This window comes from Rhopalosiphum maidis, chromosome 2 (genome assembly GCF_003676215.2).
Source record: "Rhopalosiphum maidis isolate BTI-1 chromosome 2, ASM367621v3, whole genome shotgun sequence".
NCBI classification, from domain to species: domain Eukaryota; kingdom Metazoa; phylum Arthropoda; class Insecta; order Hemiptera; family Aphididae; genus Rhopalosiphum; species Rhopalosiphum maidis.
In genome coordinates this window covers 39,226,660-39,248,479 of record NC_040878.1, presented here as the reverse complement: position 1 = coordinate 39,248,479, position 21,820 = coordinate 39,226,660, and the positions used below count along the sequence as shown (strand labels likewise).

The window sequence follows — 21,820 nt, the reverse complement described above, 5'->3', positions numbered from 1 at the left end:
CTTTGATTACATAAAGTCGACTATCAGACCTTGAACTTTTAAGTGTTGAAGTAGACATACTTAGATCATATGATTTTCCTCAAGTAGTTGGAAAATGTTTAGCGATAAAATCTCGAAGAGTATATCAATATAAACTAAATATAATTTAATATAATTAACTATTGTTATTGAATTGAATTATTTATTTTTTTATGTTAATTATTTTAATACAATTTTTTTTCCAATCATACTTTTCATTGAATTATTTTTTTACAGTAAATTGTAATAAGTACATATATCTTTATTATGTGGATTTGAAAAATAAAAGCTATTACTTAGGGTCTGAAGTTTGATCAAGGACTTCACATTCTTCCCTGGTTAGCGGTTTATAGCGACAAGTAAATCAATTAATTGAAACCTAAGCGACAAAATACATCACCTATAACGCGGAATACAACCACTTTTAAAAGAGTAGAAACAACACGAAACTATCTTAACATTCAATTGTTTTCAATACCTAAAAAATGAACGCTATGTACATTACAATACAATGGATATTATATTTAAAATCGTACTGTAAGAAATATTAATATTTTTAACTATTAATAAAATACGAGTTCAGAGTAGTGCATTACTCATATATAATCTCAATCAAATTATAGTATACCAGTTTACCAAAAAAATAAACTTACTTTTACCATTTAAATTGTGTCATTAACTTTTGATATTGATCTATTAATATAAAGGGCACCGGGAAGCCAAATACTAATACGATTACAACTGTTCAATCCAATTTGCAATGTAGAACATCGCTGTAAAATCCCCCCCGAAATACACTCCTTTTTTTCTTTTCATACGGGAGTCACGTAATATGATGAATATTTTTATAGAAATGTTGTTATAGTGGAAAAATATAAGAATAAATAAATCAAAACTTGAAGATAATAATATAATAAGACATAATGATTGTATGTATACAAACAATTCAAATTTTTGGATATGAATTTTAATAAATCACTATATATGTGTTATTTATTTATTTTAGATTTGGCTGTTTATATTTTTACTGAAGGGGGTGATTGCGTTACCAATATGTACCAATCAACCGAATATAAAAGACTATGCGGTACTAAGTGCACTTTTACCATTGCATTCTGGCGACGATTGTTCCGAAACACAAATTAGAGGTATACAACAGTTGGCTGCTTTGGAATATGGACTCAGTAAAGTAAATGCAGATCTTAGTCAATATGGAGACTTAAAAATCAGTAAGTAAAATTATTTATATGTATTAATAATTTTTTTCTTAAATATTTGAATTATTATTAGGCTTACAGATTTTGGACACTTGTTCTAATTCGAATAGGGCTGTAAAAGCCACTATGAAAGGACTGGTTTCTGCCGATCAAACGTGTATTAAATCTCCATTATTTTTAGGTTTGAAACTAGCATGTAATTTTACTTTTAAGTAGTGGTGTAATTTTATTAGGGCATACCTATAGAGACTTGCGATCAAAACAAGTGGTTTTCAAGATGATTATTACTTACACGATTATCGGACCTGCCATTATTTTACGTTATATATTATAGAAAAATTCGAAATGACACCACTATTCTATACAGGTTTAAAAAATAATATTAAATTTAATAATTTAGGATACGTAGGACCAGACGATTTAGAATCTTTTATCAACGTACATAAAATAACATTTTTATTAAACAAAACTCACGTTTTGCCATACAAAATTGACCTGAAAGAAAAACCTGCAAATGTTTTCTTTATTGGGACAGATCAGACTGGAATCAGAGCAAAAGTAATAAAATGTCATAAAATGTCTATAGTTTGTTTCAAATATTATTAATATCAATGTTATTCAAATTGCTTTGTTTTTAATAGGCCATCCTTACAATGTTAAGTAATTTAGGATGGGAAAATTATATATCAGTAGTAGACGATTCCATTCAAACTACTAATTTATTAGATATACTTATGGATTTGTCAGATGGAAAAATCTGCCCAGTTGGAAAACCAATCATATTACCTAAATCGGAAAATGGGTATACTACAGTGTACAAAGAAATAATTGAAAGTATGATATTTGTATTATGATAGTTTTTAATAGATTTTAGATACGTTTGTCAAAATGTGAATGCATAAATTTAACAATGGAACCAACAACTCTAACATACTTTTTTAAGCTTTTAATTATTACAAATATTTTATTTCCATTATTATGGAAACTAACTTAGTTAAATACAATGGGGGAAGGAATTGGCGGTAAAGTAACTTTTTTACAACAATTTATAATATTAGCATTTTTAATTTCCAAGGCCGGGAAATTACTAAATAATATGTTGATTATAATGAAATATCATAAGATGCGGTAAAAATCTCTAAAATTATTAGTAATTATTTACTTATAAATATAATTTGTATTTTATAAATGTTCAAATAATTATGTCAATCATTATAGTATATTATAATTTTTATACTTTAAAAATTCTAAAAATATAGAACTTATAATTCAATTTTTTATTTACTAAGTATTAACATATAATTAGGTTATATATTTATAAAATTGTTTTTTTTTTTTATTAATTCCTTACAATTTTACTATCTTAACTCATTAAATAGTGGTTATATACAATAGGTATACGTGTACTAAATGTCCCATACGAATATTTAGGTCAAGTTCATGCATCAGTTGACGGTATACTTATACTTGTTGAAAAACCAGAAGCTTTAAAGCCTCTGTTGAAGATTCTATCAAACAATGTTAATTCTCAAAAATCTCCATTTGTCATATATATAATTTCTGTTGGCTTAAAGCTATGGGATTTTCCAAGGTCTGATTCTTTGAAAATTATAGTTATGCAAGAAGCCACGTAAGTACTTTTATTTTATATATCTACTTGTTACTTGTATACAAAAAAAAAAATCTTCTGAGTACATTGTTTTTTCTGATTTATAATTGTTTTATGTTATTTTAATTGATATATAAATATAAAGTTATATTATTATATAACTTGGGCGTTGTTACTTTTTACAATATATCTAGGTTCAATAAATTATATTAATTATTAATTATTTTCAGGGAATTTATAGTGAAAAACGATATCAAACAGTATTTTAACGACTCTTTGTTAATTAGTTACCACGAGCAAACCAGAACATACAAAAGAAGTTGCAATCATAATTCAATGTGTTTAGTATGAACGATAATACAAATATTGATATACTTTAAGTTTAAAAATATACAATTTTAGGATTCGCTTGAAGATGAATTGGATTCAACTGTTATCCCAATAACATATGCAGTGCATTTATTCGCAAATGCATTGAAAATGTCATTAGATCAAAAATGTAAGTATAATTTAGATTCTCCAGGGATTTGCCGTAATCTTCAATCCATGCCACCAATGGAATGGGCATCATTACTGAGGACTCAATCAACAATAATGAATGGTCCAGAAGGACCAAAAAGAGTTAGATTTCAAATGGAAATACCACACCATGTCAGTATATATATGTGGAACACAGTTACAAGGCAGTTTGATTTGGTAATACGAGTACCATTTATATAAAATAGTTATATTTTACTGTTTCAATTATAATAAATTAGAGATAATTATTATTACAGATCGCTACAATAATGAATGGTGATAGATTAAATTTCATGAAAAATGTATTCTTGCCCGCCTCAATTCGTTCGAACAGATCTGACCGTACAGCTTTTTGTCAATCGCATAAGATCAAACAAACCAAAACTGCTACAACTTCATCGGTAGAAGATACAACTGATGCAAAAGAAGATGATTGGTCACCAATTTGGCAGTTTTTACCCAGCGTAGAAAAAAACCTTAACACCAAATCTACTTACCAAGGAATTGTTGTTATGTTGTGTATAGGTTTTGGTTTCCTTATATTTATGATAGTAACCATGCGCATACTGTACAATATTTTCAAGTTCAAACAAGGCAATGACGAATCATCTAATAGGAGAAGGAATAAGTCGGTGAAGGCACAGAAACCTAGAAGAACAAGTTCTATAACTAGCAGAAGATTAAGTAGAGTCAGTTCAATTATAAGTACACGATCACGTTAAGACATTATATTTGTTATAATATATAATACCTATTCTTTATTATGCGTATTTATATAAACATATATAATATATATATATATTTATTATATTTGAATATTATATATTAATTTTTAAATATAAGTATAAGTATATCAATAGCGTAATACATAACAACTTTACCATAATTAACTTAATCTTATATAATAAACTTTAACATTTTTAAACTACAATATAATATTTAATATTTATAATATAATATGTGAAATGTAGTCAAAGCATAATTTGGATATACTGACTTGGTTAATTATTGAATCTGTACTATATGGTTAAATAATAGTTGATTTTTATTTTATATAAGTAAAATTCTGTAATATTTAAATTTAATACTATATCTATGCCGCCCTATGGATTAAATAGTAACTTAACAAGTATTTTCTACATTCAATTTATTAGAAGTAGATTTTTAGACTATTATTTAACTATATGTACGTACCCATACAGGATTATCTCCTGAAATAATGGAAATATTATGATTCTGTTTTTTATAAGACTTATAAGGACAAGGACTATAAGTATTTCATGTTTTAATTAAATGTTTTGGTAAAAAAGTTAATTCAATTTCAATTTCAACGTTTTATTTTCATTAATATCGTAATTTTTAACATTTTTTTCTAGTTTCGAGAAAAATTCTAATTATTTAATACCATGTATAAGCGCCAATGTTATCAAACATGTGCCTGTATAATAATGCGAAAATATTCTCAAAACTAAAAAATATCAAATATCACGATTCTAGTGAAAATAAAATGTTGAAATGTTAAAATGTCCAGAAAAATAAACTCTACAAAATGGATATCTTTGATTTTTTTGAAAATAATTAAATATAACATTTTTTTTACCACTTTTTTATTAAAACATCAAATAAAAATGAAATACTTCTATTCCTTGTCCCTGTGAATCTTAAAAAAAAAAAATTATGATATCTCCATCATTTCAGGAGATATCGTAATGGGTAAATCTTCGCGGGACACTCTGTATATACCTATACACGATTTAAGTTTTTATTTCCTGGAATCCTTGGATTCATATAATATAATATACTTAGTTTAAAGTGAGCACCTACAGAAGAAAAATATCAAGCATTCATACAAGGACGAAGACGTTAAACAGTAGGAGACATCATTTCATGAATTCGAAATTGTTGACATGAAGAAGTACGATCTTTTTTTCTTAAAAAACATGTTGGTTTATTTCGATCAGTCTATGCGTAGCCGGGAGGAATTTTGAAAGCAAATTGACCTTGGTCAGCTGGAAAGTCATGATACAGATTTCCTAGTTAATAATGTTTATATTTTTTGTTATACCATTATATGGTCTTTACGTGAAGTTTCAAGATGCCGATTGATAAATATAGTAATTACCTATGGCATAGAAAACCAAATCATAAATAATGTAACTTTACTGTTAGGCAATTAACAATAAATAATAATATATACAGTATACATTTTACATTTGTAATTTGTCAATAAAAATGGTTTTATTTTACATCATTATCATATAATTTAACCCCCTAGTGCCCAATTAATTTAATTTTTGGTTTCTATTATTTTCTGAAATGGGCACTGAATGGTTAATGAGTTTAATACATTTTAAAAATGAGTACTTATTTTAATATTATTTATGATTATATTTATAGGCCATTATTTATATTATTTATGTGACCATTTGAAAAAATAATAAAACATTTGAAACTGCAAACATTTTTTTTAATTAAATTTTTTATTACATGTATAGGTTTCAATAAACACTAAATAAAACAGTAAGCTTTTATTAAAAGTATAACATTTCTGAAAGATTATTAATAGCTAATTATAATAACAATAATTATTATATTGTTATTAATAACCAGACATTAGCCAATACTTAAGATTGTTTTTACTGTGTATATTACAGGCTGTAGGAGCCTATAATACTAATACTAATAGCTATATATATACATATAGCAATAATCCAATACAATAATTTTATTTGTTTTTATTATTTTATGTTTATATTTTGAAAAATGTAGAAGGCGCATAAACTTAAAAAGCTAAATTATTTTTAATACATCATATTATATATGAATAAGATACAATTTAAACTTTAAATGTAAATGTTCATATAACTATCAAATACACTGATTGAATATAAATTGTTTTACTTTGTATGCATATTACCATTACCATTAGAAAAAATAATTTGATTTCTAAAAATACTCGAATGTATAATTTAATAATAATTATCAATAATCTAACTGTGTTCAAAGATAATTCTGGTACTACAAAATATTTCAAACTTATGGTCTTAAATTTGATTCATGTTTTTCACCGTATAAAATATTTATCATTAATATTATATTTTAAAAAATTCGAATTTTTAACTTTTCATTGTGCATATGCAGCGAAAATTTTTTTTAAATTGGAACTCCGAATGTAATGAGTGCTAAATGATTTGAATGACATTTTTTTTATCATGAATATTGATTGATTGAGAGTGAGTTTTAGTTTTGAACTTTGCATGAATTTATCATGTTTTTAAATTTTTAATAGTCTACTTATAATTTTAAAATTTTTTATGCGATTTTATATAATTTTAAAATTTAAACTAGCTCTAAAATCATTCAATTTTTAAGATAGAATACAATTTTAAAAATCAAAATTGCTAAAAAAAAACATGAAATTCATATTTAAAAAGAAAAAAGATACAATTAAAAAAATTAGCGAACGCGTGTTAAATAATATAAATAGTATGAATTTTTCAAAATGTAGCATGCATTTTTATAATATTTGAGATTTTAAGGCCATGCATTTAAAATGTTCAAGTTATCTAATTACCTTTATCATCGAATATACCGTATAATAATTGAACGCATAGATACGTTCTAACCAACGAGCATTTAACTTTTTTTAAAAACGGTACTCTAGGATAGTTAGTCTAATAAACTAGTTGACCATCACAGCTGATCTAATGAATAATTATTAATTTTTAATGCAGTTGTCTAGTATTTAAATTAACTATTAAATTACTATTTATAATAGAATTATTATACGAAATTATATTTTAGATATCAAAACAAGTTTGAAGTAACATTTACAATGATATTATAATATAATGATTTAAATTTTATTCATTTTATTTATTTAAAATACGAGCGTGGGCCCATAATTCTATGGATATATATATAGTTAAATATAAAAATTTAGATTTCCGATTAAAATTTAAAACATTTTTTAAATAACACAAAGTACAACATAATCTTATAATTGTATTATACTATGTGCCAAAAGTATAATTAATTAAGAAGAAGAGATCCACAATCATAATAACTTATGATTTGCCTTTTACCTACATACACTACAATATACATCATACTGCAATATACTTTCTATGTATGTAGGACAAAGATATACTGTATAGTTCATAAAATTAGCTAAAAAAATGGACAAAGCTTATTATTTTGTATAGAGTAGCAATAATAATAATATAAAATGTGTAAAAATATATTATCTAATATATACATTTATATTTACCATATAGTATAATATCATAACTGTATTATTTATGATAAATATATGCTACTGGAATTTTATTACACTGAAGACAATCAAAAAACTGTATATTTAGTCAAAATGTTGATTTATGTTTTTACCATAATACAGATTAAGGTAATATCCACGCCCTCGCCCTATAAAATAAAAAGAAGTCCTTGAAAACAAATTATGATAATTACATATACATTTTAAACACATCAAAATTAAAACCATAGTTCATAGTACTCTATTATAAATATTTACCTTTGTTTATTTTTAAGGGTAATCAAGTATTTTGAATAGCGTTACCGACTGATATTGTTTTAAGTCTTTAAATACGATTATATATTGTTCAATGCCGTTTATTTGGAGTTGAAAATGCTAATTTTTCGATAATTACTTTGACTCACAAGTTGTATACTATCGTGCTGTATAATTTAAAAAATTAGTGAAATTAATGTTTAAGATATATTATAATATATAATCGATCATCGATACTAATCGACACACGTCTATACACATCGTATACACATATCTACAGAAAAAAAATAATGATAAACAAAGGTTATCGGTAGTGTAAGAGTTGTATCGTAAAATAATTAAAAAATTCTAATTATATAGGTAATATTAATCGATGAAATAGACTGGAAAATACATGGGTATAATATAAATTTAATGTATTAATTTATCTTATATTCGTATTCGTGTGATTGGAGGACGTGGAACCTATAATTATACTCACCATCGCAAATGTAGGTACTATGTATATAAAAAGTATATAAACCTATTATACCTATTAAACAGTCTGTTGTATAAACTAATATGATCTGATTTAATTTAAAATTGTGAAAAATAATTATCAACATCGTTATATGATATAGTCAAACCACTCGAACTGAATAATTGTATTTTAATTGTATGAAAAGTTTTGTTATACCTACGTATTTTTTTTTTCATTACTTTATTCATTGAAACGAATTTATCAGTCTTTGTCAATGTTTTATCACTTGGGAGGGTTTTTTTTAAAAAAAAAATGTTTTTAAAAACATATATTTAAATTCGTATAATCCATTAAACTTTTTTGTTGTTGTTATTGTTATGAAAATTTTAATATTTCGGAGGACGTGTTTGTTTACAATAATGACAACTCTCTTTGTCCTTGATGGCTGTTAAATTATTAACCTAGTCCAACTTAAAATGTATACATCATGATCAGGTGCAACTTACTAGGCATAAAAACACTGCCCACTGATCGTAAAAACAAGGATTTTTGGAACTACATAATTTGCATATCGTTTTGTTATTCTAGTTAATTTTGTTATAAAACGCTGAGGTCAATTTGTTACAATAAATAATCAGTCTTTATTTATAGATGCCTTAGATTCAATATCGAAATTATATAGTCAATAATATATAATAACAATAATAATAATAATAATAATAATAATAATTGTCAGAATCAGGAAGCGTCAAACAAACAATCGATACATAAAATGATCGCCAAGGCTCTACTGTAATGGCGTGTTTATATATTGTAGTTGTTATTATTACGTTAAACGCTACGTTTTAAGAGCCATTAAATTATGGGGTTTCTTCGATTTTATATTTAATTTCATTATACATATATAATTATTGTCGGGTATAGGTTATACATGATATTATCTACTTGGAAAATATTAGAAATACTATATATATAAAATGTAAAACGCGCCTGAGGTGTCTGACCTTTTTCAGACCTTAACCTTTTTGTGTAGTTGACGTTCCCCCACTCACTGTGGATGTTGCGGTAGGTATTATGTGAACCCTATAGACGGTTTAATCTTTTTTCCACGGTACACGTCGTGGTATAATTTAATGCGTCTGACATTGTTTAATCGGTACGATCCGATTGGGCCGACGTCCATCGCGCCTACACATATAATAGCTACTATTGTTACGATTTTTATACTGACCATGCACGGTATTCGAGGTTATAGGTATGTACCTAAACATGTATGCACATGCGTATGAGTATATGACCATATATTGGAGTAAGCATAAGCAGCGACGGATTTGGAATTTTCCGCCCCTATATATAGGCACTATTAAGCTTGTGGCTCTTTTATAGAAGCGGGTCTAGTTCAAATTAATTTATTCTTCTGGTAGCTGAATAGTTTTTATAGTATAGAATCATGTAACCTTTCAAATGCTAATCGATTTTTTTTCTTTTCCGTTGTATTGACGATTAAAATGTTGTGCCTATAATTTAATAGTAATACCCTATTTTTATTAATTCTCATAAATCAAATAATTGTACAATCACGTTAATACGTACCAGCTATACCTAAATACTATTTTAATTCCAGAGCATATTAGATTATTGAAGACGGAAGGTCAACTGCAAAGCCAGCCTTTGTGTACACCAATATGATATTTGTAGTAGCCACTAGCTAATAGGTTTAATATTACATGTGCATATTGTATACTAGTAAGTATACTATTATACATATACGAAGCTGTGGAACAGATAGGAACCGTATCGTACTTAAAAACGCGATAAAAGGTTTCAATGTTAATTATATTATAATAGACTCCGAATTAGACACACGGAAATCAATCATCAGTTTCTATCTCATAAAGAATATTGGTAGAAAAATGGTTATTAATGTTAGTATTCGTTTATGTATTGTGCTTAATATTAATTTAATACCATATAAAAATAAGTATCATTATAAAATATATTTAAAATATCTGAATTTGAATCACATAATATTATGAACAAAAACTTGAAATTGTATTTTCTTCTCATTATATTTACTTACAGGAAATATGTTTGTTGTCAAATGTAATACGTAAATAATATAAATATTACATGTATATTGTAAATAATAAAATGTAATATATTAGTGTTGTATTTAACTTGTTGCACTCACCACAAGCTATGCTTTTGGGGCAGCGTCATTAATTGTTTTATTTTTAGTTTTGTTATTTTGATGTGAAATATAATTTTGACAATAAATTATTATTATTATTAATTTATCATAGATTACATACACAAAAAAATTAATGATAAAACACATGTAAGTAATTTATTTATTAGTTATATGAAAAATATATCCATATGCGGAGATTGGGGGTGCTTGGGGTTGCTTAGCCTCCCCCCCCAAAAAAAAAGAAAGAAGGCCCCCGTAAAATTATTGAACATAATTCAGTCATATGGCAGGCCGGACGTCGAACTTATTTTACAATAACTGCCAAAATCTTGGAACCTTACAAAATATTTTTTTTTCCGAAATTTAATCAATATAATAATATTATTACAACATATTATACCTACTATAGTCACGACGGATTAAAAATTGTATAACTCTTCAATATTATACATTGAAAAAGATATCAATATCAGTAATGAGAAAATTTTTAATATATTTGCTAATCAAAATAGGTTTATTATACTAAAATAATAAAATATTTATTGTATTATAAATTAATGGTTTTAAAGTATGTATGTAGTTAGTAATGCATATTTAGTAGGTTTTATTTTTAGTTGGTTATTTTACGAAATAAACAATAGTTAGTTAGTTAATGCGTATTGGAGGTAATACAGTGGACGCCGTTTATAAGACTCGCTTTGGGACCAGCACGAAGTGAGTCTTATAACCATAACCAAATGAATCTTATAGGCGAAGTGAGGAATAAAAATTAAATTACATATTTATGAATTTTATCTTACTATATATTTTCCTTTAATTTTAATTTACTTTAATACATATAATATTACATAATCACATATCTATTATTGAATAAATTTAAAAATTCTGATAAAAAAATTAAAATTATAATACATAGGTATACATATTATAAAAATTATTACATATTAATAAAAAATTATAAAAGATGTATGATGTATTTATTATTATTTATTTATGAAAAAAAATTGTAATTTTGGTTTGTTTTGAGTATTAATATTTCGAAAATATATTTCTCGTACTCATATTACAATAACAATAATTGCAAAAAATGTGAAATGCACATTATCGCATGCGGTAAAATTTATTGTAAATACACACATTATAAAGCATGAATTGAAACCAGAAATAACCAAAAAAATATGTAATTTTTAAAAACCAATTTATTTTTAAATTTTAACCAAAAATGTTTACTTTTTACGAAATTTAAGTCTTATAAATAAAGCGGTGATTTTTATAAGCAAATTTTTTATAATGTATTTGGATACGTCCGGATCGTTTCAGACGATATTGAGTCAAATAAGCCACTGAACGTTATATCGGTGAGTCTTATAAACGGTGTCCCCTGTATAAATTGATATTAGTGAGAGGGTGTGGGGGCAAAGCCCCCACGGCTTGTATTGCAAAAAAATATTTAAGCCCCCCTAAAATTCAATCAAATCTCCGTCTATGAATATATCTCAATTAGACTACATAATTCATTTTATTGAACCCCCTCAAATAATATGTTGGGCGCGCCACTAAATTATTATTTATGGTTTGGAAATAAAATATATTACATCATACATTTTGATCTCAGCTCTCACGTTTTTTTATGTTCCTATAACCTAACCTAAGTCCTCAAGGTCATACATTTGATATCTTTATTATATTAAAGAAAAATGCAAGTTCACTGTTGTTGGTGAATGTTGTCACGTTTAGTTGTTTGTGTCAACACTTGCAGTGGTGAAATTGAAATATTTAAAATATTTAAAAGGTATAAATTTACAATGAATTAGTTAGATATTGAATAGATACACATTTTTTTGTTTTGTGCAATAATTAATTCATTTGACTTTATCATTATTTACGCCCAATGTTTATAGTTGGAATTTGTAAAACAATATCTACGAGATTGTACTGGTAAATTTTCAATTATTATAATAATTTTAACAGTACAATAATACCATAACGTTTTTTTAAATTATATATAAACTAAAAAAAAAAAATTAGAAAAATGTATTTATTTATTATAAAGGTGGATAGATGGATACCGCTCTACTGCATATAAGGTGTCTGTAAATACAATAAAGGTCTCTTTAATGGAAGTGTTAAATTGGAATTCAATTATATATTATTGTATACGTAAAATGGTTTTGAGCGGAGAAGATCGTGTCAGTCAATAATATGTTTTTTATATTGCTATTATAGAGGTGATTAATTTTACCATTAGTATTACGGTATGCTGATTTAATTTAAGCCAATAACAATGCATTTATACCATATTATAATTTATAATATTATTGTTATTAATAAAACAAGTCTTTGTGAATAATATTTTCGAACTATACCAAAACAATTAATATTGTTATTAATTCTTTAAATATAAAATTTTGTTCAACTTTAACTTCAAATGTCGTTAAAAATATTATATAGTATTATATAAGATAATGTAATAATTATAAAGTTTGCTAAGTCTTACAATTATTATGAATTAAAAATATAAAATAATATTTTTCAATACAATTTCATATTTTAAAAATATTCAGTATATTTTTCTACGTTTATCTTTTTTTTTTTTGATTTGATTTTTATTTTGTTGCAATTTTAAATGTTTTTTTTAGCAATACATATTACGAAAGTTATTAATCATATATAAAATTAATATTTGTTCTTCACTGCAGTCGATCATTTTGAAAGGTTTTTAGTGCAACAGTTGCCAAATGAATGCATTCTTTTTTTACGTTATGACATGTTTATTGAAGAATTAAAATCAATTTACTATTGTTTGTATTATAAAAATATAAACACTCTGTTTCGGATTTTATATAAGCATAAATAAGGTTCACATTTTAATTAAATGTATAAAACAGTGTTTCAAAGTGTCCTTACTATTAAAAATATATCCTGGTATTTTATATATCATTAATCAATACATAGGTATAATATTTATAAATTATGATTTATGCTTTCTGCCTCAGGTAATTAAAAATAAAGCAATTTTATTATACATACAAGGAGGAGGATCTTTATCGATTTAAAATCAAGTTTTAACAATACGTTGCCCTGCTTATAATAGTTCTTTGTATAATATAATGGCACTATGCATAATTATATTACATTAAGTCATACATATTAGAGTAACTATGTGTGTAAATGTTTAATTAATTTGATAATCCGTACATAACAAGATTATTCATAGAAGTCGTTATACAAGAAACGAATTTAATTTAATTTAATCTATAGACCTGCGTTATAATACGAGTATTTAAATTTACTAATAACAATAATTCGATCATAAAATCATAATGTTTTCATCAGTGGCGTAGAAAGAATCTTTAGCACCTCTGGCAAACGTAATAAAAAGTGCCTTTTTAGCGATTAAAAAAATTGACGAAATTATATTTTTTTAACATTTATTTTTTATGTATACCTATATAATTAATAAAACATTATATAATTATCTGCAGTTATTATTACAATGTAAATTTCAAACTTTGAAAAATTTTCTTTTCTTGCTTTATGGCTGGAGATAAACAAGATAAACAAAATAATACACATTTCAAAATGTATAATGAAAAAATTTCGTTTTAAAGGTAGAATAAATATCAATTTAGAAACACAAATTTGAATTCCTGGAGTAGACACAGTTACCTTTGCTACGTCACTGGTTCTCATAAGCTATAATGTATTATCATTTCTTATCACATATACCTAAAATGCGATATCAGCGTTTGTGTTTCTTTCTTTTTATTTATATGAACGTTTTGTGTAGGGTATATAGGCATTTCATATTTTAGTTTTAGAGTTTTTAAAGCTATAAATAATAACATACGAATATTACCTTTTGGTGTGCATTTGAATAAAAATCCACAATTAACTTCTTCTTCTCAGCTTACCGGTCCATTAAGGACCATTGCTGCCTTTAACAGATCTCCCCATTTCTCTCTATTGTAAGTAAACTCATATGTCACATTCTGGACTATGGTTTTCAGATCCTTGGCAACCACATCGATCTACCGGGTCCTGGATCTTCCTAGGGGTCTATTTTTATTCATTCTTTCCACGAGTACTTTTTTTATTAGTCGACCATCCGTTCTCCAAGTGTGTCAAAACTACTCTAGTATTTTATTCCTGATAAAGGCTAGAATGTTTGGTCTTTTGTATAATTTCTGAATATCTTCAAAATTAACTACATATTTTATATTAATTTATTATATAAGTTGATTACTACTTTTTATATTTTGTATTACCTGACTTCATGTGATAAATTTTTTTTTAATATTAATTTTTTAGCGGAGCGATGAATGTATAGATTTTACAATGTGTTTTTTTTATGTGTATGTACATAAAAAATGTAGTCAAATGTATGCTTTCTATAGTCCATCACAATGCGCAAACGATACATATCCCAAAAATTCAACAATGAGCAACTTTTTTACAAAAAAGCTTTAAATAAACAATAGCGATGCGCAAACAATATAGGCCTTACTTGTCCAACCGATTATTTTTAAAAGTGTTAAAAAGTTTTAATTTTGATTTCTGTAAGTTACCAATTACCTAATTCCAATTTGCTGCTAAAAACTATACCAAAAGTTGAAAATCGAAACATTTTTACTATCTTAAAAAGTGATAACACATATATAAAAAAATATAGACAAATCACAATCTTTTTAAAACTAAAAATAATTTAAAATTTAAAATGTCTATAATTTACTTAAAAAGAGTTAAAATATTTTGGAAATTTTATCAATAGATACAGAAAATTCTAATATAACAATCTAATGAAAACACTAAATATAATCAATAGTTATTTGTTCTTGAGTTAAATAAAAAAAAATTTTTGCTTATATCGAACCATATAATACATAGATATTAATTGTTCCGTGTATTTATGGATCCATTAATATATAAAATTGTGTGCTCCAAAAGCTTTAACATTAACAACTATTATACCATAAAAATAGAATGAGACTCTATTGTAGTAAGTTGTTAAAATAAATATACATTTTTCAAATATTACGTGAAAAATGTATTACATAACTAGTATTGAAATTTGCGCCCCTCTTAGAATTGCGTCCCTGGCCCATACTCCCTTGTCCTGTTCTGAAAACGGCCCTGCCTTACTTCATTTAAAAAAATAAATATTGCATAATTTTATTTTATTATTTTATTTGATATTGCCGATATTTGTATTCAAATTTCCGTCAACTGTCTTCGTAACCTTGATGCACATCTTAAATAATAAGAGTAATAAAAAAAGGTGCCCAGAGGTTATTTATTATTATTACCTAATTTACGATTGTGGTAAGTGGTAAGACTAATTATTCACTTAAAATGTCGGCTTATTGTGCGTGCTTTATCATGAATTCCTTCATTAACAATTAATGAGTAAGTACTATATTGTATTTATACAAAAGTTGTAGAAGTTGCCTATTAGTTACATAATTATTTTAGTGTTTATATACTTAACGGAATAATATATTAATTTTTTAGTTATTATTATTATTAGGCCTTATCGAGTCACTACTCATTAAGAAGTAATATTTGGTAATACGTAATATCTAATAACTCATATTTTGATATCCTCACAATCTTGGAAATATTTACTGTCAAATTGAAAAAAAATAAACAATAGAATATATTATACTCTGTGAGTCCACACCACCCTTTTGCATATGTACTATTATATTGTATATCAATTTCAATAGATTGCTTACATAGAGAAAACAATTATTTAAAAAAATATATCATGGAATGTTAAACTTATAATTTAATTATATAATAACTACATAATAAGATTACATTATTTTGAATGAATGTTATTACCATTTTTTATGCTTAAACTCAAGTTATGTGGTGTTATGCCAGTTCGTCACAAGTTTAATTTTTAAGGGTATCAATATTTTTGTCCAAATTATCATAAGCTAATTGTAAATCGGTATTCGATTTCATAACATCTATGAGCACTAAAAAGAAATAAAATTAAAATTCATTTTTAGCTTATAAGATTAATAAACTTAAATGAATATTATTTTTAATTTTACTTAAAATCGATTATCAAAGATTTATGGTGCTTATACTTTCTAGGTAATAAATTATAAAAAATATTTGTACATAATGCATACGTTCTCATTATGCTCACGTTCTTATATGATTTTTTTATTTATATTACTTTTGTTATTATACTTATTATTTATATAATTTTTTGTATATTATTTAATATTAATCTATGTATAAATCATATTTGTTTTTATTCCTTTATATTAGATACTATTTTATATATTTGTCACTGTAATTTCGACGTAAATAATTTATATTTTATTTCATCAAGTATATTAAACTTTATTATTATTTGCCTACTGTGCGTAAATATACTTAATTTAAATTATTCAAATGATATTTTTTTAAATAAATAAATAAAAGATTAGATCAACATTTAGCTATTAGTGCATGTATCAAAATATTCGAAGGTCACAATAGCCACACATTACCTAAGTGATAAATATGTCAGACAAACTGCAGTACTGCATCATGTTCATTGGATTGGGGGATTGAAAATCTATATGCAACGATTACTAGCATTGAAATAATAAAAAAAGGACAAGGACTTTAGTATATAGTTCCTCAAAAATATTACATAATAACAAAGTGTCAAAATCCATTATATATTTTTTTTAAGAGTAACTGATTTTTTAAACGAGTATAATAATTAATAAGCAAAATATTTAAAGACATTTTGAACATCTTTCTTAGTATTTATAAAGTTAATATATTATTAAGTAAATCTTATGATATCAAATAAATAACACATGTTTCAATTACTTAACATTTTTATATATTATGCATTGTTGGTTTGTTTTTATTTATAAACGAAGTTAAATGGAAGCAATTAATTTTTTGACGCAATCCCAATATTGTAGTTTATAATTAACTAATATTATTTATTTTTAGTAAAATGTCATGGTTAACAATAAAATATTAACAATCTAATCGTAATATTTTTTTTATAATTTTGCTTTAGTCATACCAATTAAATATATTGATTTATCAATTGTTTTATGTTTGTAAACAAAATACTTTTATGGCTATTTGTCGAGTTTTTATGAAATATTTAATTATTTCTGATTTGGAAACATTTCCTGAACTTAAGCAGCTTTATTCAAATAAGTATGTAATGAAGAAGACGCGAGGGAATTGAGAGTGCATGCTGAGAATTAAGTTGCAGCTGGTCGAATAAATTACTGAATTCTATATTGACAATATTTATATAATAATTTCATATATTATTACAGTACATCTTTGAAATAGTGAAACATATCTTACTAATATTTAATTAACTTATAATAAAAAGCAATTTATCATGTCAATAAAATCCAATCAGCTGTTTATTGGTTATCTGTTATTATGAACCATCATAATAAATCATTATTTATGATACATAACTAGGTATATATTATAATATTTATAGAATATTGGTGTCAAAACTTATTAATTTTAATAAACGAAGTAATTCGTATTTCTTTAATTCTACGGATATAATAATATAAACAATTAATTAAATTTTTAACTAACAATCACACATGCAATGCATAAATTATAACCTATTATTACCAATTATTATTCAGACAAATTGTATAGTAAATTTATGAATACACTCATAGGCCGTAAGTGTGTGTTTATAAACATATATATATATATTACACAGTTTTAATCATTGAATAAATAATGAAAAATTGCTCATGGCCGTTAATTTATTATTAATACAATTAATGGAGTATACTCGTATGCTGAAGGGACAATGTACAAAAACAGCAAATAACTATACAATGCATAATGGTCTCGAGTATTTTATTCAAGTTGAACATAAATGAAGAATAATTTATGGTATTATTCGACATGCTATATCTTTTTTTTATTTTTACCAAGCTTTATTGCTATTTGAGGTCATCTTAATTCCAATTAATTACACCTAAAATAATTTTTAAAATATCCACGTGATTTAATTAATATTAAAAAAACAACAAAAACATTGAAATTAATAATTATAATAAAGATACATTGACTAAATTAATTTTAAAATATTATGTTTTGCAATTGAATAAAATTCCGTTTAAAATATTACTATTTAGATACATATTAAATTTATATTTTTTAAGCTCTGCATAACTGTTTGTACAACAGACCTGAACTCAAAATCTGTGTACATTTACGAAGTTAGTTATGAGGGTATTTTATTTTTTATAAATTTTGAACATTATAAAAATGTTTTATAATATTAAAAAATAATATACATAGTTATTATTTAAGCAAATAAGTTACTTATAAAAACTATATATTATACTTTATAATATAATATAATGTATTCTCATACTCATTTCATTATTATAATATATTTAATGTAGATAAAAAGTTGTCTAGAATATTTAATGCAACCACTACACACAATATTCTTACCTATATCATAGTTATAAATGATGTGTGTACATATTGGCTATCGATTGATTAATAGCTCGAACATTCTATGTTAAGGTCTTTGTCTTTGACGTTAGACAAGAGAAGTTTACTTTCTATGTGATGTTTTTGTAATTGATTAAAGTACATACAATGTTAATTACAACTTTAATTTATTTAAAATTGAGGTTATGGAAAATACTCGTATCTAATGAAATATAATATAATAGTAATAAGAACTAAATAAAGACTTTTTTCTCTAGAATCTAGACTATATAAGTACTATAAGGAAAAATATAGTGAAAAATAGCTAAAAAAATCTAATTAAATATATGTAGTGGTAGATAGTTATATTTTTTCTGTAATTGTTCTATTAGTTATAGTCCATAGGTTTACATATATATATATTATTCATATAAATACTACCTACACCTGATAAGTTGTTCGATTTTTCGTGAATTTCTACCAAAAATTACGATTAAAGAATTATCAATATTAAGAAATTAATTAAACTTCTAAAATGAATTTAGTAAATTCATTAAATGCTAAATTTAATGCTAATATCTATACTTACGTATAACCAAAATGTTTATCATACTAACAAAAGAAACTACCATAATACAATTATTAATAGTTTTCTACTATTAAAATTGTTTAAGTTGGGTGATACACTGGCGATGTTAAACGTTTTCACGGTTCTGTATTCTTGTGGTAGTATTTATGATTTACCTTGTAATAAAAATTATTCGTTGTACTTTTACGTATAGATTTAAAAAAAAAAATAGATAAATAATCAATTTAACTTAATTATTGTATTACTGCATTTTTATAACTGTGTAAAGTACAGATTATACCCAAACATTTAATTGGAGCGGCAGCTCCTTAAAATCCCTCTCGTCACGCCACTGGGTGTGGCTATATAAAATATTAATACAATTATTTTACAATATTAAAATATTTGATTTTTATTATTATTAATATAATCATTTTTCTATTTTTGAACTTAGAAGGTCAATAACAGATTTGTATGAATTTATTATTATTTTTTACATGTTATACCATCACATCGATTCACTATTAACCTCATATATTTAAGACTGTATAAATTACGAGTATATGAAATATAGGTATAGTAAATAAATTATTTCATTATATATTCACCTATTGTACTATTTGTACCTATATTATGTGATACATATTTACAAGTGGACCGACGTTTATTATTAGTGAATTATATGAGAAAAACAGTAGTCTGCTCCTATAATATTTACTATAGAACATCCGAACATTGGATATTGATGTGTATTAAAACGTGATGTATTCATCAAAGAACACATAATTTAGTTAACTGATCAATGTTAATACATTAAACTAATATAAGTAGACTGTAGAGCATTAGTATATTAAATAAATAATATTATACATATTATATAGAGCTGAAGTAGGGGATAACTCTGAACAGTTGTAAAATATAGGAAATTGTTTTGTAACTCTTATTTTTTGCCCTTCTAATGTCTCGTTAATTTATTGTCATCTAATTGTTGACACTTCCTACATTATTTTTCTAAGGGTCAAGGATTATCAAAAAATCTTAAATGAAAGTATTTTAATATGTATATTTATTATTCCTTTGTTTTAATGAGTGGGGTGTTTCAAAATCAGATCAATCCGAAAATATATATTATATACATTATACGGACATCCAACCTAGTCTTTTCCTAGTCGAAGATATAGACGTGTACTGCGTCTTTGATTTATCTAAATCAACAATTTCAACAATTATAATTTTATATTTTTTTTTAATTTAATAGTAAATAAATATTCTATATAATTAAATATAAAATTATAACTAAAATTATGTAAAAATGTTGTAATCCATCGTGAGTGTACAATTTGATTTATGAACTTAATAGATTTAATCGAGTATGTACCCTTGATATTAAACAGAATAATTTGTAGATTATTATTTTCCCAACTTTAAAAAAAATTGTATTTTTTATTTATATTTTATGTTTGATATAAATTCTATTATTGTTATTTATAAAGAAAATTTTATAATATTCTCGTTTTGATACCCCAATAAAAGTTTTATATAATATTATTTAATAAATGACATTGGCAAAAACATGAATTTATATAACGTCCATAACAATATAATTATACTTATGTTATTTTATTAAAAAATTTTTAATTCAAATCCTAAGTATTTAGTATGAAGTGAATAATAAAAATAATAATATAACAGCAGAGATGAATATTCTCATTATAAAATATCCTTGAATTCCATTTGTTTGATGGGTTAATAATATTTATAATAATAATTGAGGTTTTATAGAATTCATTCTTGCTAAATCTAAGATTTAATAATTAATTGTTATGTCAAAATGTACTTATTTCATATTCATTTTTATATTTTTTTCACCGATAATAATGATGAAATAAATAGTTTGTAGAGTACTCGTATTTATAAATTAGCACTTTCAAAGTATGTTATTAAAAATCTTAAATCAATGTGAAAAGTAATTTTTAATGTATATTTTTTTGTGTATTTTTCAGCTATATTGTATGGTAGTTAACGTTTAATAGTACCATATAGTAAATTAATATAACTTATTAAACGATATTTAGTATTTTGTTAATTTTTACGCACGAATGCACTCAAACATCTTAATCACGGTAAGTCACAAAAGTGTACAGATATTAATAAACGACATGAGTATATACGTACTTAAAATGATCAAATTCATAAAATAATTTCTTTAGTTTAAAATAATAGCTAAATAGTTAATACAAATTAAATTACTAT

The 21,820-nt window shown here is 24.5% G+C and overlaps 1 protein-coding gene across 1 annotated transcript; it reads left to right on the top strand.

The window, feature by feature from the left end:
* The first annotated feature begins 887 nt into the window (after window positions 1–887).
* Window positions 888–4,147, top strand: LOC113553800. The gene is made up of 9 exons (XM_026957334.1): window positions 888–947; window positions 1,025–1,247; window positions 1,309–1,416; window positions 1,636–1,793; window positions 1,877–2,069; window positions 2,667–2,865; window positions 3,075–3,189; window positions 3,247–3,540; window positions 3,621–4,147. Exons 1-9 carry the CDS (start codon window positions 942–944, stop codon window positions 4,083–4,085), a joined length of 1,761 nt encoding a protein of 586 aa, XP_026813135.1. The 5' UTR covers window positions 888–941; the 3' UTR covers window positions 4,086–4,147.
* Window positions 4,148–21,820: the final 17,673 nt, after the last annotated feature.

Coding starts and splice junctions, on each gene's coding strand:
- LOC113553800 (XM_026957334.1), top strand. Junction 1,417..1,635: donor TAAATCTCCATTATTTTTAG/GTTTGAAACTAG, acceptor TTAATAATTTAG/GATACGTAGGACCAGACGAT. Junction 3,541..3,620: donor TTACAAGGCAGTTTGATTTG/GTAATACGAGTA, acceptor TTATTATTACAG/ATCGCTACAATAATGAATGG.